The 15,384-nt window shown below is 44.8% G+C and overlaps 1 protein-coding gene and 1 long non-coding RNA gene across 17 annotated transcripts in view; both read right to left on the bottom strand.

The window, feature by feature from the left end:
- Positions 1–726: 726 nt before the first annotated feature.
- LOC309645836 lies at positions 727–5,751 on the bottom strand. Of its 4 annotated transcripts, XR_014255083.1 has the most exons (3): positions 5,604–5,751; positions 1,615–4,877; positions 727–1,396 (listed from the first exon to the last, which is right to left on the bottom strand). It is a non-coding gene; the product is annotated as an uncharacterized lncRNA (long non-coding RNA). The 4 variants fall into 4 exon arrangements; XR_014255082.1 differs by having other exon boundaries at positions 727–4,877; XR_014255084.1 differs by having other exon boundaries at positions 727–4,877; positions 5,608–5,751.
- A 2,459-nt stretch (positions 5,752–8,210) lies between these two features.
- The window catches only part of RBAK (RB associated KRAB zinc finger), a 28,330-nt gene continuing 21,156 nt past the window's right edge, over positions 8,211–15,384 (bottom strand). For all 13 annotated transcript variants that reach the window (XM_082431550.1, XM_082431557.1, XM_082431545.1 and 10 more), the window contains one exon: positions 8,211–14,081. In XM_082431550.1, coding sequence (XP_082287676.1) covers positions 12,175–14,081 — 1,907 coding nt within the window. In that variant the 3' untranslated portion in view covers positions 8,211–12,174. The remainder of the gene's footprint in view (positions 14,082–15,384) is intronic.

The following is a 15,384-nucleotide window of genomic DNA, read 5'->3' as shown; positions in this document are numbered from 1 at the left end:
TCCACTCAGTTTATCCAGCCCTCCTGTTATCAGCCTCACTCCTCATCCCCGCCCACTAGGTACTTGGGTCCCCCAACCCCTGAGCCCTCTCCTCTGCTCTTAACTTCTGCAGGAACTTACGCTCCCGTCCTGTTTGCTCGGCTCAGGCAATGCCCATCAGCACATCCTTGTTCTTCTAACATGGTGTGGACCTCTCTCTTCTGCTTTCAACTCTCCCCACCCCCGCCCCGCCCCGCCCCCGGCCGAAGGGAGAGGCACGTGGGATCCTTGTTCCCTGACCAGGGACCAAACCTGCGTCCCTTGCAGTGGAGCATGGAGTCAACCACTGGACCACCAGAGAAGTTCCTTCTTTCAACTCTTTTTATGTTCCCTTTATCCTTGGGGTTTAACCCTCTTTAAAAAATAATAAATTCCGTGTTGCAGGTTTTCAGGCCGAGTGGAGATAAGCCTGTCACAGGCTGGTTGGTAGGTTTGGGGGAAGGTTAGATGCTGCATCCTGCAGATTCTGCGAGCAAATGATTGTAGTTTTGGCACCATTCTCTGGAGGTGGTGGGATGAAGTAAAAAGAGCAAAGATACCCAAGCTGACACATACACTTACTTATGCAGGAAGTGAATAGAACAACTCAGATTTGGGGGCTTGTGAAAGGGCAGTTCACACTGCTCTCCTCCCGTCCGAAGTTTGTAATTCACTGAGAGACACACACAGGAGTCAGACACACAGACGTGAAAACATCAGCTTTATTAAGAATAACTCTGAATTGGAGGAATGATCTAGATCTGGGGCCATGTGGGTTGCCCAATACTTTGTACCTGCCAGTCACAGGTGAACTGGAAAGCCACAGGTGCCTTCTGTGAGGGAAAGAAGGACTTAAGGACAGGTTGCCCTGGAGAGACCGGGTGGGGTCTGCACAACGTACCCAGCACCTCCTCCAAACTCACAAATACTGTGAGTCCAGGTGAGCAGGGGGCGAAGGCGGTGGAGAGACCTTCTGTACTTCCTCAGAGGCGTGACAATCCCTTTCTGGAAACATGAGGAGAGACAGATGTTGCCAGTGGCATAAGATTTTTCCAGATCCCAATTTATATCCCAGTGGTGAAACCCGTTTTTGGAAATAAAACAACAGAACACTTGGCATGTCCTCCTCAGATAATTGGGCATCATGCATCCCAAATATGGACAATGGAAATTATGGATAGCACATAGTACCACTTTAGTGAAAAAAGGCATAGATAGCTGAAGCCACAACTACATTGAAGAGCTGCAGGCCACTGACCTGAAAGTCATTGACTGTGTGCAGCAGTGAGCAGGGGGAAGAGGGAGTTGTCTTTTCTGAGAAGCAGAAGGTACACATCACAGTGGTATCTTTAGATCGGCCAGAGTAGGATTATGTACACTGTGAAAATTGGCAAACACTACCAGTCGGGGTTCCGTTCACTCAGAGAGCCGGTTGTTGACACTCAACATCACACCACTGCCTTGCTGCCCCTCAGCTTTACCAGCCTCGGGTACCACCTTCCCCCACACAAAGCAGTTTCCCCACTCCTGACCAAACCCCAACCTGCTTCCCCTTCCTCTTTTTTTTTTTTTTAATTAATTAATTTATTTATTTACTTTTGGCTGCGTTGGGTCTTTGTTGCTGCGCGCGGGCTTTCTCTAGTTGCGGCAAGCGGGGGTTACTCTTCGTTGCGGTGCACAGGCTTTTCATTGCGGTGGCTTCTCTTGTTGCGGAGCACGGGCTCTAGGCGCACGGGCTCCGTAGTTATGGCACACAGGCTCAGTAGTTGTGGCGCACAGGTTTAGTTGCTCTGCGGCATGTGGGATCTTCCCGGACCAGGGCTCGAACCCGTGTCCTCTGCATTGGCAGGCGGATTCTTAACCACTGTGCCACCAGGGAAGTCCCTCCCCTTCCTCTTGAGAGCACACACACACACACACCCCCCAAGCAGGTTCTAGAACACATCATCCAGGCAGAAGGGATTGCAAATCAGTCATCCATCAGCAGTCGACACTAGTACCTGCTTCTCCCTCTGGAGGGACACCCATGGCCTGGCCTCTGTGGGGAGTGGCTTGTGGATTCCTTCCCCCAGGCTCCACGCTGGATGAGGTCCTCAGGGCTGGTGCCTCCAACCACAAATGAAGCTTTTGAGGTGCCTTTGTCAGCAAATCTGAGTCTTGCAGCCGATTAAAACCAGACTAGAAGAAAAGAGTATCTGTCGTGGATCTGCCTCTTCCTTACCCGTGCAAAATTAATATTTCATCTGAATCTCGTTTTTCCCTGAATTAAACATGATGCCTAACTCAACTGACTCAGCCCTGAATTCTACACCATGTGACATCTTATTCAGCCTTCAGTTGCTGGATCCTACTCTGTTGTATACTCACCAGAACAGCTCTGTGCCCGGCAACTTGGGACTGAGGTTTTCTATGTGATTAAGCCATCGTTCTCACAATTATCTGCCTTAGACAGTGATTGATTTGGCTAATTCATTTGGCTAATATCTCGTTTAAGATCTTTTCATCTATGTTCATGAAAGATATTGGAATGAAAATTGTTCCTTTCTCAAAATTTACTTCTTGGGGTTTGCAACAAGGCTATTCTGGCTTCCAAACACAGGTTTCCTATTCTCTGGAATTTATATAAGATTGCCATTAATATTTTCCTAAAGTGTTCAGAAGGATTTACTAATGAGGTCATCTGAGCCTTTAGATTTCTTGGTGGGAAAATTTTAAACTACAGATGAAATTTGTAAATTTTTACAAATTAAAAAAAATTTTTAAACTTACAGTTTCAGTAAGTTGTGTTTTCCAGAAAGCTGTCCATTTTATCAAATGTATCGGCACAGAATTTTCATAATATCTTCTTCTTGACTCTGGAATGATGTCTCACTTTATTCCTTTCCTGATGGGCTGAGGCGAGGACAGAGACAGGCACTGCGGGCAGTGGAATAGCACAGGCAAAGTCCAGGCACAGAGGATGGACCAGCCGCTGGACACCCTTGTCTGTCTGGAGATTTGGGGCACATGCCCCAAAGATATAAAGGGTCCCAACACCAGGACCTGCGGTTACTGGATGGGCATTCTGCCGGCAGAAGGAGCTGCCATTTGACTGGATGGTTCGGTCAGCCTGGGGTCCCAGAGACAACCTGAGTCACGCTGTTTTGAAGACGGGGGCAGGGCAACCATCACACCTTCTGGAGACTTCCCTGCACCATTTGGGCCCCATTTCTTGCTGCCCAATATCTGTTAGGCATGCTCACTCCAGGCCCCTGGTGCACCCGCACCCCCGCCAGCTGCACCCCTACCCTCGTGAGCTAGTTTATAATGACCAGTCACGCCCACTCATCTTGCCTTTTTATGCCAGCCCGGCTGTCTGCACGTCCTCCCTCTCTGGCCTCCAGCTCTGCCCCTGCCCCTTTTCTTGATGCCCATGCACCCATCCTGCCCCCCCACCTGACGACAGATGTCACGGTGGGCCATCTCCTCTGGCTTAGATGGAGTAGGGACCTCTCCAGACAATGGTTGGGACCCTCAGAGCCGCAGCACAGCTGGGCGTGCCTGTGCTGCTGTAGGGCCTAGATGGGCCCACGGCCTGTGCCCAACATTGGACCCCAGAACATAGAACAGAGCTGACGAGGAATCTGTCATTTCTTTAACCTCAAAACTTAATTTTAGCAAGTGTCCTCCTTCATGATGACCCACTGTGCAGCAGAGCCACACTGACCCCATGTTGTCAGCTCCATCTCGGGCCCGCGGTCCCCCCCCTCCCCTCTCCCCGGCCTGAGCTTTAGCCCACTCACAAGGAATGCACCCCCGCCAGGTAAGCTCCATGTTTACCCTTGCCTTCATCTGATATGAAAACTCGAAGAATGCCTTTTGCTGGCACAGATGGTTAATGGTCATGAGATCCCCAAGGGGGGAGAAACCCCCATTTCCCGTCAGTGCCGCCAGGCATCTCCCCTGGTTGTCAGATTCTAATTTTAGCTTTGGCCCCTGTAAATCCCCCTGTACCCCTTTCAGCAGCACAGAGTTTAGCTGCAAATGCCTCTGGATAATCGTCTGCCTGATCCTGCCTGTAGGTAAGTTACCCACAACGAACGTCATAATTGTACTTTATGGGGTTGCCTGCTTCGTTTTCGGTCTTAAAGTTTCTTCTCAGTTTGGGGGATATTATTCAATATTTGTGCTGCCCAACACCCATCTGTGTGTGTTATCTTCAATTTTCAGCATTAGGACACTTATAAGGACTCAGCATTTTTAAACAGTCCCATGTGATCATCATTTTAGGCGACTTTCAAGGTGAGCCTGGGGCTGGAGCATCAGGGAGCGTGTCCCTCCGGACAGCACCCAGGGGACGCAGCTACGTGACCTCCATTCTCCACAACAAAATGTATTTGAGAATCAAATGTGGGCCACTCTTCTCTGGTAAGCCTCATGCAACAGAGCCCAGTTCCTGCCTCAGGAAATTCTAAAAGGGATTAGGTAAAAGTAAAGAAGTTGTTTTAGTCGGCTACACATTGGAGACTGGCCCGAAAAGGAAACTCCACAGCTGGCTGTAAGAAAGAAATTTATTACTAAATGGAGCTGGGGGTGGGGTCTGGTGAGGGTACACGTCTGTCCCCTGCCCACCCCCAGCCCCTGTTGCTGAGCCTGGGACGGGACAAGAAGTGGGTCTTGGGGGGGTGTTATTTGGGGTGGGGGAGGCTCCAGGTCGCCCCGCCGGTAGCCCGGGACGCTCCTCACAGAGTCGCAGGCCTGCCTCCCAGGCTCCGGGGCTGCACTGCTGTGGCAGCCGCCTCGTACCGCGGGAGGACAGCGGAAGTGAGTGATGTGCCTTGCGGCTGCCCGCAGCGCTCTCTTTCCTCCAGCTTGGGTACCTGGGGAAGAACAAGTTGGCTCCAGGTGTTGCCGGAAGGGTGCGGCTTCCCAGCCAGCGCCCCGGTCCTCTGCGCTGTGCGGCTCCTGGAGAGGCACTGAGCCACAGGGCAGGTCCCCCCAGGGCTTGGAGCAGGTGGTGTGTGGGTCTCGGATGCCCCTCCAGACCTGCCCCCATGTCCCCTCGACCCCCTCCCTCTCCACCTTCTGACCCTCAGGGCTGAACCAGTCCACCCCCATCTTGTGCCCTGTTCTTATCTGTCCCTGCCCCTCTGTCCCGTCTCTTTTCTGTCCCATTATCTCCTTATTCCTGCCCCTCGTCTTTTCTGCTGTATCTCCCTGTCTCTGTCCCTCGGGCCCCCTCCCTATATCTCTGTCTCTGCCTTCCCCGTGTCCCTCTGGCTTCCTCTCTTGCTGTCTGCCTCTGCCCCTCTTCTCCGTCCTCCTCTCCCCAGTCCCCAACAAGAGGCTGTTGCGACCTCGCTGGAGGCTCTGCAGGCTGTCCTGGGTTTTGGCGTCTGGGCTGGGAGCGGCAGTGGCGGTGGGGACAGGGGCGGCCGGGAGCAGCAGCAGGGCCAGCGGGCACCACGTGGCCAGGCAGGCAGGGCAGCTGGGAGGGTGCGCGCTGTGGGTGGCCAGAGGCCCCACCCTTTGTCCCCTCCATCCCCACCCTCGCCCCTGTACTCCCCTCTCTATCCCCTCCCCCGTCCACGTGCCCGGTGCCTCACACACAGGTCTGTCACTCTTCACCTGCCCGCAGGCCTGCCGTGTCTTCCGGTCACTGGCCTCTGGCCCCCCAAGGACTCTTAGATCCAAACAGTTCTCGCCTGAGGAGTGGCAGCTGCAGCTCTGGACGCCTCTTTGAGCCCAAGCCAAGCTCCACTGCTGACCACACCCCTGGCCCGAGCCACGCCCCGTCCCCTGTTACGCCCACCCCAACACTCTACAAAGGCCCTGCCCCCAGGACAAAGCCACGTCCCAATGCTTTAACCACACCCGGGCCACGCCCTATCACAGCAGGCCACGCCCCTAAGCCAGAGCCACGCCTCTATTTGTTGAGCAGTCCTGCCCCAGAATGGAGCCCCCAACGCCCTTGTGTTTGGAGTTTTGGGGTTCTCCAGTGTTAGGATCCCAGAGCCCTGCGCAGCTCTCTCCTGTTCACACTGCCCTGACTTCTAGCTCCTCAGCCTTCCTGAAGTCTCAACTCGGGGAGGCCACCCAGCTCTGCTTGGGGAGCTCTTTCCTGCACTGTGGCCTGGGGGCCACTTTGTTTCTCTTCTCTCAGGGATCACTGTCCTGCCTGATGTCCAGCGTCCGAAAGCCATGGTTTCATCTATTTTGTCCAATTTTTCAGTTGTTCAGTCAGGAGAGTAAATCTCTTTCCTGTTACTCCATCATGGCTAAAAATGGAAGATGAGAAATCTGCTTATTATCTTTTGGGTGACTGCCTCTTTAGAGAAGCCTTCAAAAATTTATCTTTGATATTCTTAAATTTCACTTTAATGACATGGATATTTCAGTATCTTTCCTGTTTGGAGCTCCAACTGTTCTTTTAATTTGACATCATATTTGTTTTTTCACTTATATAAAATGGTCACTCCTCTCCCTCCATGTAGCTCCTCCCCTTCATTTGTGGGTGTCTTGCTGAAATCTCTTCTAACCTTTTCACATCACATTTTCTTTACTCTCTCTAAAGCCTTCTGCAAAAGCTCTTTGCTACACAGTGTCTCCCACTCATTAACCACTGGCTCATCTAATATATTGAATTTTTATTGTTGATACTAAGTATTTCCCTTCTTTTGAACTGTTTACCTCCACATCGCTTTACCAATACACTTTTTTCTTTGAGGATGTTTATTTAGCACAGGTGGTTCTGTTTGTCTTTCTTCTGTGGCTGAAGTCCTCAGGGTTTGTTTTTCTTTTGCCAGAACTCACTTTCCCCTGGGAGTTCCTGCACTTTTGACTGGAGGAAAGGCCAGTCCTAGCCCCGCTTCTCAGTGTGGGTTTATGGAGGACACAGCTGCCTCAGCGGGAACACAGCCAAGCAGGGATGGACCACCTGAGCCTGTCAACCCCTCCCAGACATCGTGCTACAAAAGGACTCTGCTTCTTTAAAATCATCACTAAAACATCAAATTTCTTCTGACATAGGTCTGAACACCCTATATTTGTTTCATCTACTCCCCCCACAGGATTGGGGGTTCAGTGCTGGTTTTCCACTCCCAATGATCCATCAGTCAGGCAGATTCCCCTGGGCTAACGTGTGGAGAGAACATTTGTGAAGCTGCGTGCGGCAGATGCCATGCTATTTGCACCAGTTTCTTCACTGTCCCAACTCCACATCTTCATCCACTGAGAGCACAGCCGTCCCTTCTTCCCTCGGAGGATTCCTGACACTGTTTCCACTCCATACCCTTTGCTCACAAGTCAGCATTCAATGGCAGTTCACCAATCCGGCAGGAACTACAAGGGGGTTGATTTCTTTAATGTGAAAGGAAATTAATTTTTTTGGTTATAATTACCACTGTGGCGACTGGGGATGGTTACTTTTTTCTTTGTGGCCTTCATATAACTTAATTTGGGGAACACTGTGACACTGTCATTGCCACGTTTCCCCTCTTTACAGGGATTAGGTGGGGGACTTCCCTGGTGGCGCAGTGGTTAAGAATCCACCTGCCAACACAGGAGACACAGATTCGAGCCCTGGTCCGGGAAGATCCCACATGCCGCGGAGTAACTAAGCCCGTGCGCCACAACTATTGAGTCTGCGCTCTAGAGCCCACGGCCCCAACTACTGAGCCCACGTGCCACAACTACTGAAGCCCGTGTGCCTAGAGCCTGTGCTCCGCAACAAGAGAAGCCACCGCAATGAGAAGCCTGTGCACCGCAACGAAGAGTAGCCCCCGCTCGCTGCAACTAGAGAAAGCCCACACGCAGCAACGAAGACCCAGCACAGCCAAAAATAAAAATAAATGAAATTTAAAATATATATTAAGAAAAACAACTAAGTACATAGTCCACACCATCAAATGTCATAATTCCTCATTGTTGTGCCATAAACCCAGCCAGCATCCCCCATTCCCCATGCTGAGTGCTCTTACATTTTATCCTGCAAGGTCTTAATTAACTATATCCTTCACTCACTAACGTTTGTGCTGTTAACTGCCTATTTTAAATTTGCTGAAAGGATAACTTGAAAACTTTAAAAAATTTTTTATCAAATCAAACTCACCGTTATACTTAACCTCAAAGAAAGGTCACCTCTATGACAGGGTGATGGTTAAGATGCATCCCAAATTCAGGAATGTAAAAAACAATTCGCCTGAGAAAATATGAAAGGTTTACACACATCAGTTCTTTATTGAAGAGGCAGTCCAGACCTATTTATATGTGCCAGATGCATTTATATATGCAGAACCGTAGGATGACAACATAGGTAATGGCCCTATCACCTTTTCAAATATTTACTGAAAATATACATTATACTAAGCTTTACGGTCAGTGTAGGAAATCTTAGTAGTTGCCATTAAAACTAAGAGTATTTCCTGCACAAAATTATTCAAAATCTACCAATTAATTCCTGTTATGCAGCATACTCATATACATCTAGAAAAATATGGCAAGAGTGCTGAGCAACAAAAATGGTAGACACTTGTGATTTTTAAAAACATTTTATGGAAGTGTAATATACATGCAGAAAAACACACAAAGCTCGAGTGCACAGAACACTCAGATATTCAGCACCTAGATTTAGAAACCAATTATTACCAGCACCAGATGAATGCTCCTTATCAGCCTTGGCCAAGGCTAACCGCTATCCTGATTTCTAACTGCATAGACAAGTTTTACCTGTTCTTATACTTTACCTGTTTGCTTTTGTGTCTAGATTCCTTCATTTAGCATTCTTTGTGAAACTGAGCTGCTATTGCCTGTGCTTACTGCCCATTCATTCTCCTTGCCTTACAGCGTTCTGTGGTGGAAACACACCACGGACGTTCAAAGTTCTACTGCATAGGTGCCTTCAGAGTTGCTTTTTGAAGTTTTAGGTCATGAAAATTCTAGGACATGTCCCTTGGTGGACATATACATGCACAGTGGACACATTCATGCATGTCTGCTAGGTTTGGGTTTGTTAAAAGGGTACATACACAGGCTTGGCTCTAAGTGCCAGCTTTCCAAAATAGTTCTATCAATGGGCAATACCACCAGCAGTGTAGGCAAGTTCCTGTTACTTTCTTGCCAAATCTTGCTTTTTCATGCTTTTCATTTTAACCACTTCAGAGGGTGGCAGTAGTGCCACACGGGGTTTTAAATCTGCCTTTTCCAAGATTATTAAAATTAACATACCTTTTCATGTTTACTGCCCAGGTGGATAGCCTCTTTTATGAAGTGGACGTCCAAGTCTTTTGCCCATTTTTTTTTTCCTTGTAGATTTGTAGGTGTTTTTATTTTAGATCAGCGGTCAGCAACTATGGCCTGCTGGCCAAATCCTGTCCTCCACCAGTATCTGTGAATAAAGCCTTACTGGGACACAGCCATATTCATTCGTTTTTGTCTTATTTATGGCTTTCACACTACGACAGCAAAGTTGAGTAGTCGTGAGTGAAACTGTGTAGCCCACAAAGCCCCAAACATTAATACTATCTGGCCCCTCACCAAAAACGTTTACCAAGCCCTCTTTTACAGTCGATTCTGCTGCCACATATTTGAATTGCAAACATCTTCTCCCCTCTGTGGTCTGCCTGTTCACTTTCTCAATGGTGGCTTTTTGAGAAACAGAAGTTCTTTAATGTAATATATTCAAATTAACAAGCTTTATTTTATGATTCAGTGCTTTCTGAGTCTTAAGAAAACTTTGCTTGCTGTAAGATTATAGTCTTCTTATAGCTTTATTATTTTACATTTCATACTTAAAACTGCACTCCACCTCAACTGATTTTTCTGTTTTCTATTAAATTACGAAATTTAAATGATGACAGAGCATTTAGTGGAAAGAACATCCTTTCCCACATTACGATGATTACCTTCACCAAAAGTTAGGTGACTGAATTACGTTTGGGTGTTTCTGGAATCTTTATTCTGTTCCACTGGTCAATTTGTTTATCTTTGTGCTATTACCACACTATCATAATTCCTATGGCTTTGTAACAGCTCTTGATATCTGGCACTATAAGTTCTCTAGTTCTGTCTATTTTAGAAGATAGCTTTGACTATCATTGGTCTTTTGAATTTTCACATGAATCTGAGAATTTTCATTTACAAAAACTTGCTAGGATTTTGATTAAGATTGCATTGAATGTATGAATTAATTTGGGGAAAACTGACATCTTTTTAAGATTGTCTTGGAATCCATGAACAGGATATATCCCTCTTACTGTTCTGTAATTTTTTTTTTTCCCCCTGGATACAATTCTTGAAAATATAGTGTTAGGTAATTTTCCCCCCAGGCACTTAAGGATTTCTGATATTACTGTAAGTGGTATTGTTTTAAAACTTTTCATTTTCTGTGTTCGTTGAAACACAGAAAATATATTAAAAACCAATTTTTGCATAATGACCTTGTATGCGGGGATTCCGCTCAATTTATTCAATTCTAATTATCTGAATATTCCCTAGAATTTTCTATGTATAAAAGCATGTCATCGGCAAATAAAAGTTTTACTTCTTCTAATCCTTAAGCCTTTTCATTCTTTTGCTTCCCTTAACTTTCCTCGCTAAGTCCTTCTACACAATGCTGAATAAAATTAGTCATAGCAGATAACCTTGCCTCTTTTTTTGATCTTGGGAGAAAACTTTCAATATTTCACCATTTGATATGCTGTTTGTTGTAGTATAAGATACTCTTTATCCAATAAAGGAAGTTCCTTTCTATCCATAGTTTGCTAAGAACACAAATGGATGTTGATTTCACCACAAGTTTCCTGCATACTAGACTACTTTTCTTCAATGTGATATATTACAGTGATTGGTTTTTTAATTATTAAAATACCCTCACATTCCTGGAGTAAGATCCATTTGATCACTGTTTTACCTTTTTTCCAGAAACCGTCTGTTTTGTTAGCCTAGGATTTGGTCATGTGACCACTATAAACGAGTTACTGGTGATCATAATGAAATTAGCATGATTGGTTTAGATTACTCAGGATTTACCCTCCGTGTCTTGTGAATAGTAGATACCTAAACTCTTCCAGCAAGTAAAGAGGAGAGGAAGGACACTGAGGTTAATCAACAAAAAATGTCTGCTAGAAGCTTGCATTAATTTGTTACAAAATACTGGGAATAAGAGGCAGTGCACAAAATAATGACATCATATTCATATCAAATAAAAGCACAGGTAAAATTTCTGGATTACAAAATAGTGGCATACTGCAGACTCAAACCTATGGGTTAAAAAACAAGAGTGGTAGGAGAGCTGGGCCTATGTTATAGAGCATGAGCAGTACAGCCATCCTTCACTGAACAGACTAGATTCCAAATGACCTATGCATAGTTTATGAAAATAGTATTTTTAAGTCTTTTTTGCTCAAATGCAGTTGGAAACTTCACAAAAGTCACTGGTTCCTCTGTTGATGAAGCACTCATTAAAAACCATTTGTAAATGCCTCTAAAGAACAGAAAACTATGTATTTAACTATTCTGTACCTATCAAACACCTCACCAAAATATCCTACATTAGTACATTTTGCCACCTTAATACTCAAATAAGAACACTGCCTTTTCACAAATTATTCAAATCCAAACTTGCATAGAGTTGCATAGAATTAATCACATTTTGGAAACGTGATAGAAACTGCCATATACATATTTAATGCTACAATCCTCATTATCAACTCCAGAAGATTTTAAAACTTCATTTTCTGCAATGAAGGTTTATTCAGAGCTGATAGCTTCTGATATCATTCCTAAAAACATCTGATTTTATATCAGAAATATGGCTTTTAGTATAACAATTTCCAAGACAATGTATTTTACACATTCATCACTTTGACAGGTTTCACCTTGGTATGATTCCCTGATATGTGAATACAATTGGAATCCAAAATAAACATAAAATATTCATAGAGTTTCACTCTTTTATAAACTGTCTAGTGTCCAATGAGTTGTAGGGTCTTGCTGAAGGCTTTGCTTCTTGTTGCAGTTTTAGGGATTCTTCTCTATGAAAATTCAGATTAGAATAAATCTAACACCTAAATGCTTTTCCTCATTCAGAAACATGAACTCTCAGACAGTGATGCCTGACTCCCGACTGACTTCCCATACTCATTATGTGCAGAGGGTTTTCTAAAATGAGATCTGACTTCAGAGGAGCATTCCCATGTCAAGTACGTTCATATTGCCTCTCCTGTGAATTCTCTGATGGCTATTGAAGGCTGACCTGTGATGGAACTTCTTCCCACATTCGTTACATTCATAGGGCTTCTCTCCTGAATGAGTTCTATAATGCACAGTGAGGTATGACTTCTGAGAAAAGACTTTCCCACATTCGTTACATTCATAGGGCTTCTCTCCTGAATGGCTTCTATAGTGTACGGTGAGGTTTGACATCCGAGAGAAAACTTTCCCACACTTGCTACATTCATAGGGCTTCTCTCCTGAATGAATTCTATGATGTATAGTGAGGTAAGACTTCTGAGAGAAGAACTTCCCACATTCATAACACTCATAGGGTTTCTCTCCTGTGTGGACTCTTTGATGTCTAAAGAGGGATGAGTTATGGGAGAAGGTTTTCCCACATTCATTACATCCGTAGGGCTTCTCTTCTGAATGACTTCTATAATGTATAGTATAGTATGACAGCTCAGAGAACAATTTCCCGCATATGTTACATTCATAGGACTTTTCCCCTTTGGGAAGTGACTGGTGCCCATCGAAGGCTGAATTTTCAAGGAAGGTTTTCCCACATTCACTACATTCATAGGGTTTCTCTTCTAAGTGAGTTGTGTGATGGTTGGTGAGATATGAGAACTTTCCACACTCACCACATTCGTGGGGTTTCTCATCTGTGTGTACTTTCCGATGTCTAATGAAGGCTGAGTTTAGATTGAAGGTTTTGCCACATTCATTGCATTCATAGGGCTTCTCTTCTAAATGACTTCTGTAATGGATAGTGAGGTATGACACCCGAGAAAAGAATTTCCCACATTCACTACACTGATAGGGTTTCTCTCCTGTGTGTGTTCTCTGATGTGTAATAAGGGTGGATTTTCGGTAGTAGGATTTCCCACATTCATTACATTTATAAAGTTTCTCTCCCGTGTGTGTTCTCTGATGGTCACTGAGGGCTGACTTGCGGGAGAAGGATTTACCACATTCGTTACATGGATATGGTCTCTCTCCTGAATGGTTTCTCTGGTGTAAGGTGAGATGTGTCTTTTGGCAGAAGGTTTTCCCACATTCATTACATTCATAGGGTTTCTCTCCTGAGTGAGTCCTCAGGTGTTGAGTGAGGTGTAACTTCTGACAGAAGGTTTTCCCACACTCATTGCATTTATAGGGCTTCTCCTCTAAGTGTGATCTCCGATGTACGGTGAGGGTTCCTTTTTGGCTGAAGGATTTCCCACATACGTTACATTCATAAGGTTTCTCTCCAGTGTGAGCCCTCTGGTGTATAATGAATTTTGACTTTTTACAGAAGGATTTTCCACACTCACTGCATTCAAAGGGCTTCAATTCCATCTGTGATCTCTGGTATACACTAAAACTTGACATCTGGATGAAGTCTGATCCAGAACCATTCCAATCATAGGGCTTCTCCCCCATATAAGCTCTCTTATGAGTAATGAAAACAGCTTCATTGTCTAAGGCTCCTGTGCATTCATTATATTCAAAGGGTTTCTCCAAAATACTAATTTTCTGAATACTTTCTTCATTTTGAGAAAAGGCTTCCCCATTTTGATGAAATTCATAGAGTTTCTCTCCATGATATGTTTTCCCACATTCACTACACTCATCAGGTTTCTTTCTTGCATAGCTTCCATCACTAATAATTAATTCTGAAGTAGATCCCAAAGTCTTTCCACATGAGACACAATTATGAGATATTAGGTTTGAAGGAACAAGGCTTATTTCCATGTTATAAGTTTTATCAAATGCAACCTCTCTCTCCTCAGTCAGGGTTCTGCTGTTGACAGAAACAGCTTGCCTTGAACATTCGTCTTTATTTTCTTGGGCTCCCTCCATCAGGTCATCAACTTTCCAGACTTCTTCTAAAAAGGAATAAAATTAAACAAACCTTGTGAATCTGAACATACCAGTTATAGAATGGGAGCAGTACTCAAGGACCTATTGTGGGCTTGACTCTGGCTTTAGGGTCAATCTCCACAAATAAAAATAATTATCAGTGTATAATCCTCTTTCCCCCTTGATTTGTCATATAAGACAAACAGACAGACATGGGGGGTGGGGGAGGGATGGGGAAGGGATGAGAGCAGGATAGGACTCAGCAGTAGAAGAAAGAGTAAATTCACATTGAACACAAGTACCTTTGTTACTTTACAAATATGTTCAGAACTTTGGTAGGAAACATGAAATAAACCCAAGAAATGATGAACAGAGGAGAAAGTCACTGAAGGGGTCCCAGATCGAGGCTGAAATGGGAGGACTGAGAGTAAGTGGGATTCGTGGGAGAGCAGGAACAATTACTGGATGTATAATCCAAGGAAATATTCAAGTATGGATTATGTTTGAGAGAAACAGATTACAATGTATATTAAACTATATAATATCACTTCATACCAAGATTAGCATGGTAACATGCTCACTAACCTAGACCCTTCCAAAATCTTTGCCTTTCTATTCTGCACATAAATCCAAATAAACATTCTAAATGCTCCAATTCCCTCATGTTTAGAGACAGTCCCACAACCAGGGCTCCAACTCTCTTGCCCTGACTCACAATGACCTGTAAGGAGAGACCCAGGCACATAATGTCTGAAAGAAACCTAAGTAGACCAATCTCTCCAGTAAGATCAGTTCTCTGGAGAGTCCTGTGGTCTCATTTAACACTAAGTGACTTGTCTACAACACAGTGCACAGTGGCTACAAGCACTGGGAGCCCAACTCCAATGCGTCATAGGCTGGGGGACCTGGGCAAGTTACTTAACTGTGATGCAGTTTCGCTCACCTGAAATGTGGATAAGAGCTCCTAAAACATAGGGCTGGGCAAAGACTATTGATACATTAGTTAGTACATGTTAATGCTTAGAACAGTGACACAAAACAAATGCTCAGTAAGTTTTTCCATGAATTTTCTTTCAATCTGCTGACTTAAATTTACCAAAACCAGTCATGTTCCTGACATAATAGTATAGCTTAAGTCTGAATATAAACAAGAGTTCCCATACTCTCAGGTTTCATTTGGTGTAAAATCTTCAATATCAGATTTCTAAAGTAGCCCCTACAATATCAACTTTTATTTCCATGTATTTTACATGTTTTTGGATCTTCTGAACTATGTTTAGTTACTCTCATCCACATTCAATGCAACTGACAGTTCTGGGCTCAGAAATC

Source organism: Balaenoptera physalus (assembly GCF_965194825.1).
Source record: "Balaenoptera physalus genome assembly, chromosome: 16".
Taxonomy (NCBI): domain Eukaryota; kingdom Metazoa; phylum Chordata; class Mammalia; order Artiodactyla; family Balaenopteridae; genus Balaenoptera; species Balaenoptera physalus.
The sequence above is the reverse complement of the archived record's forward strand: the minus strand, read 5'-3'. Positions and strand labels throughout refer to the sequence as shown.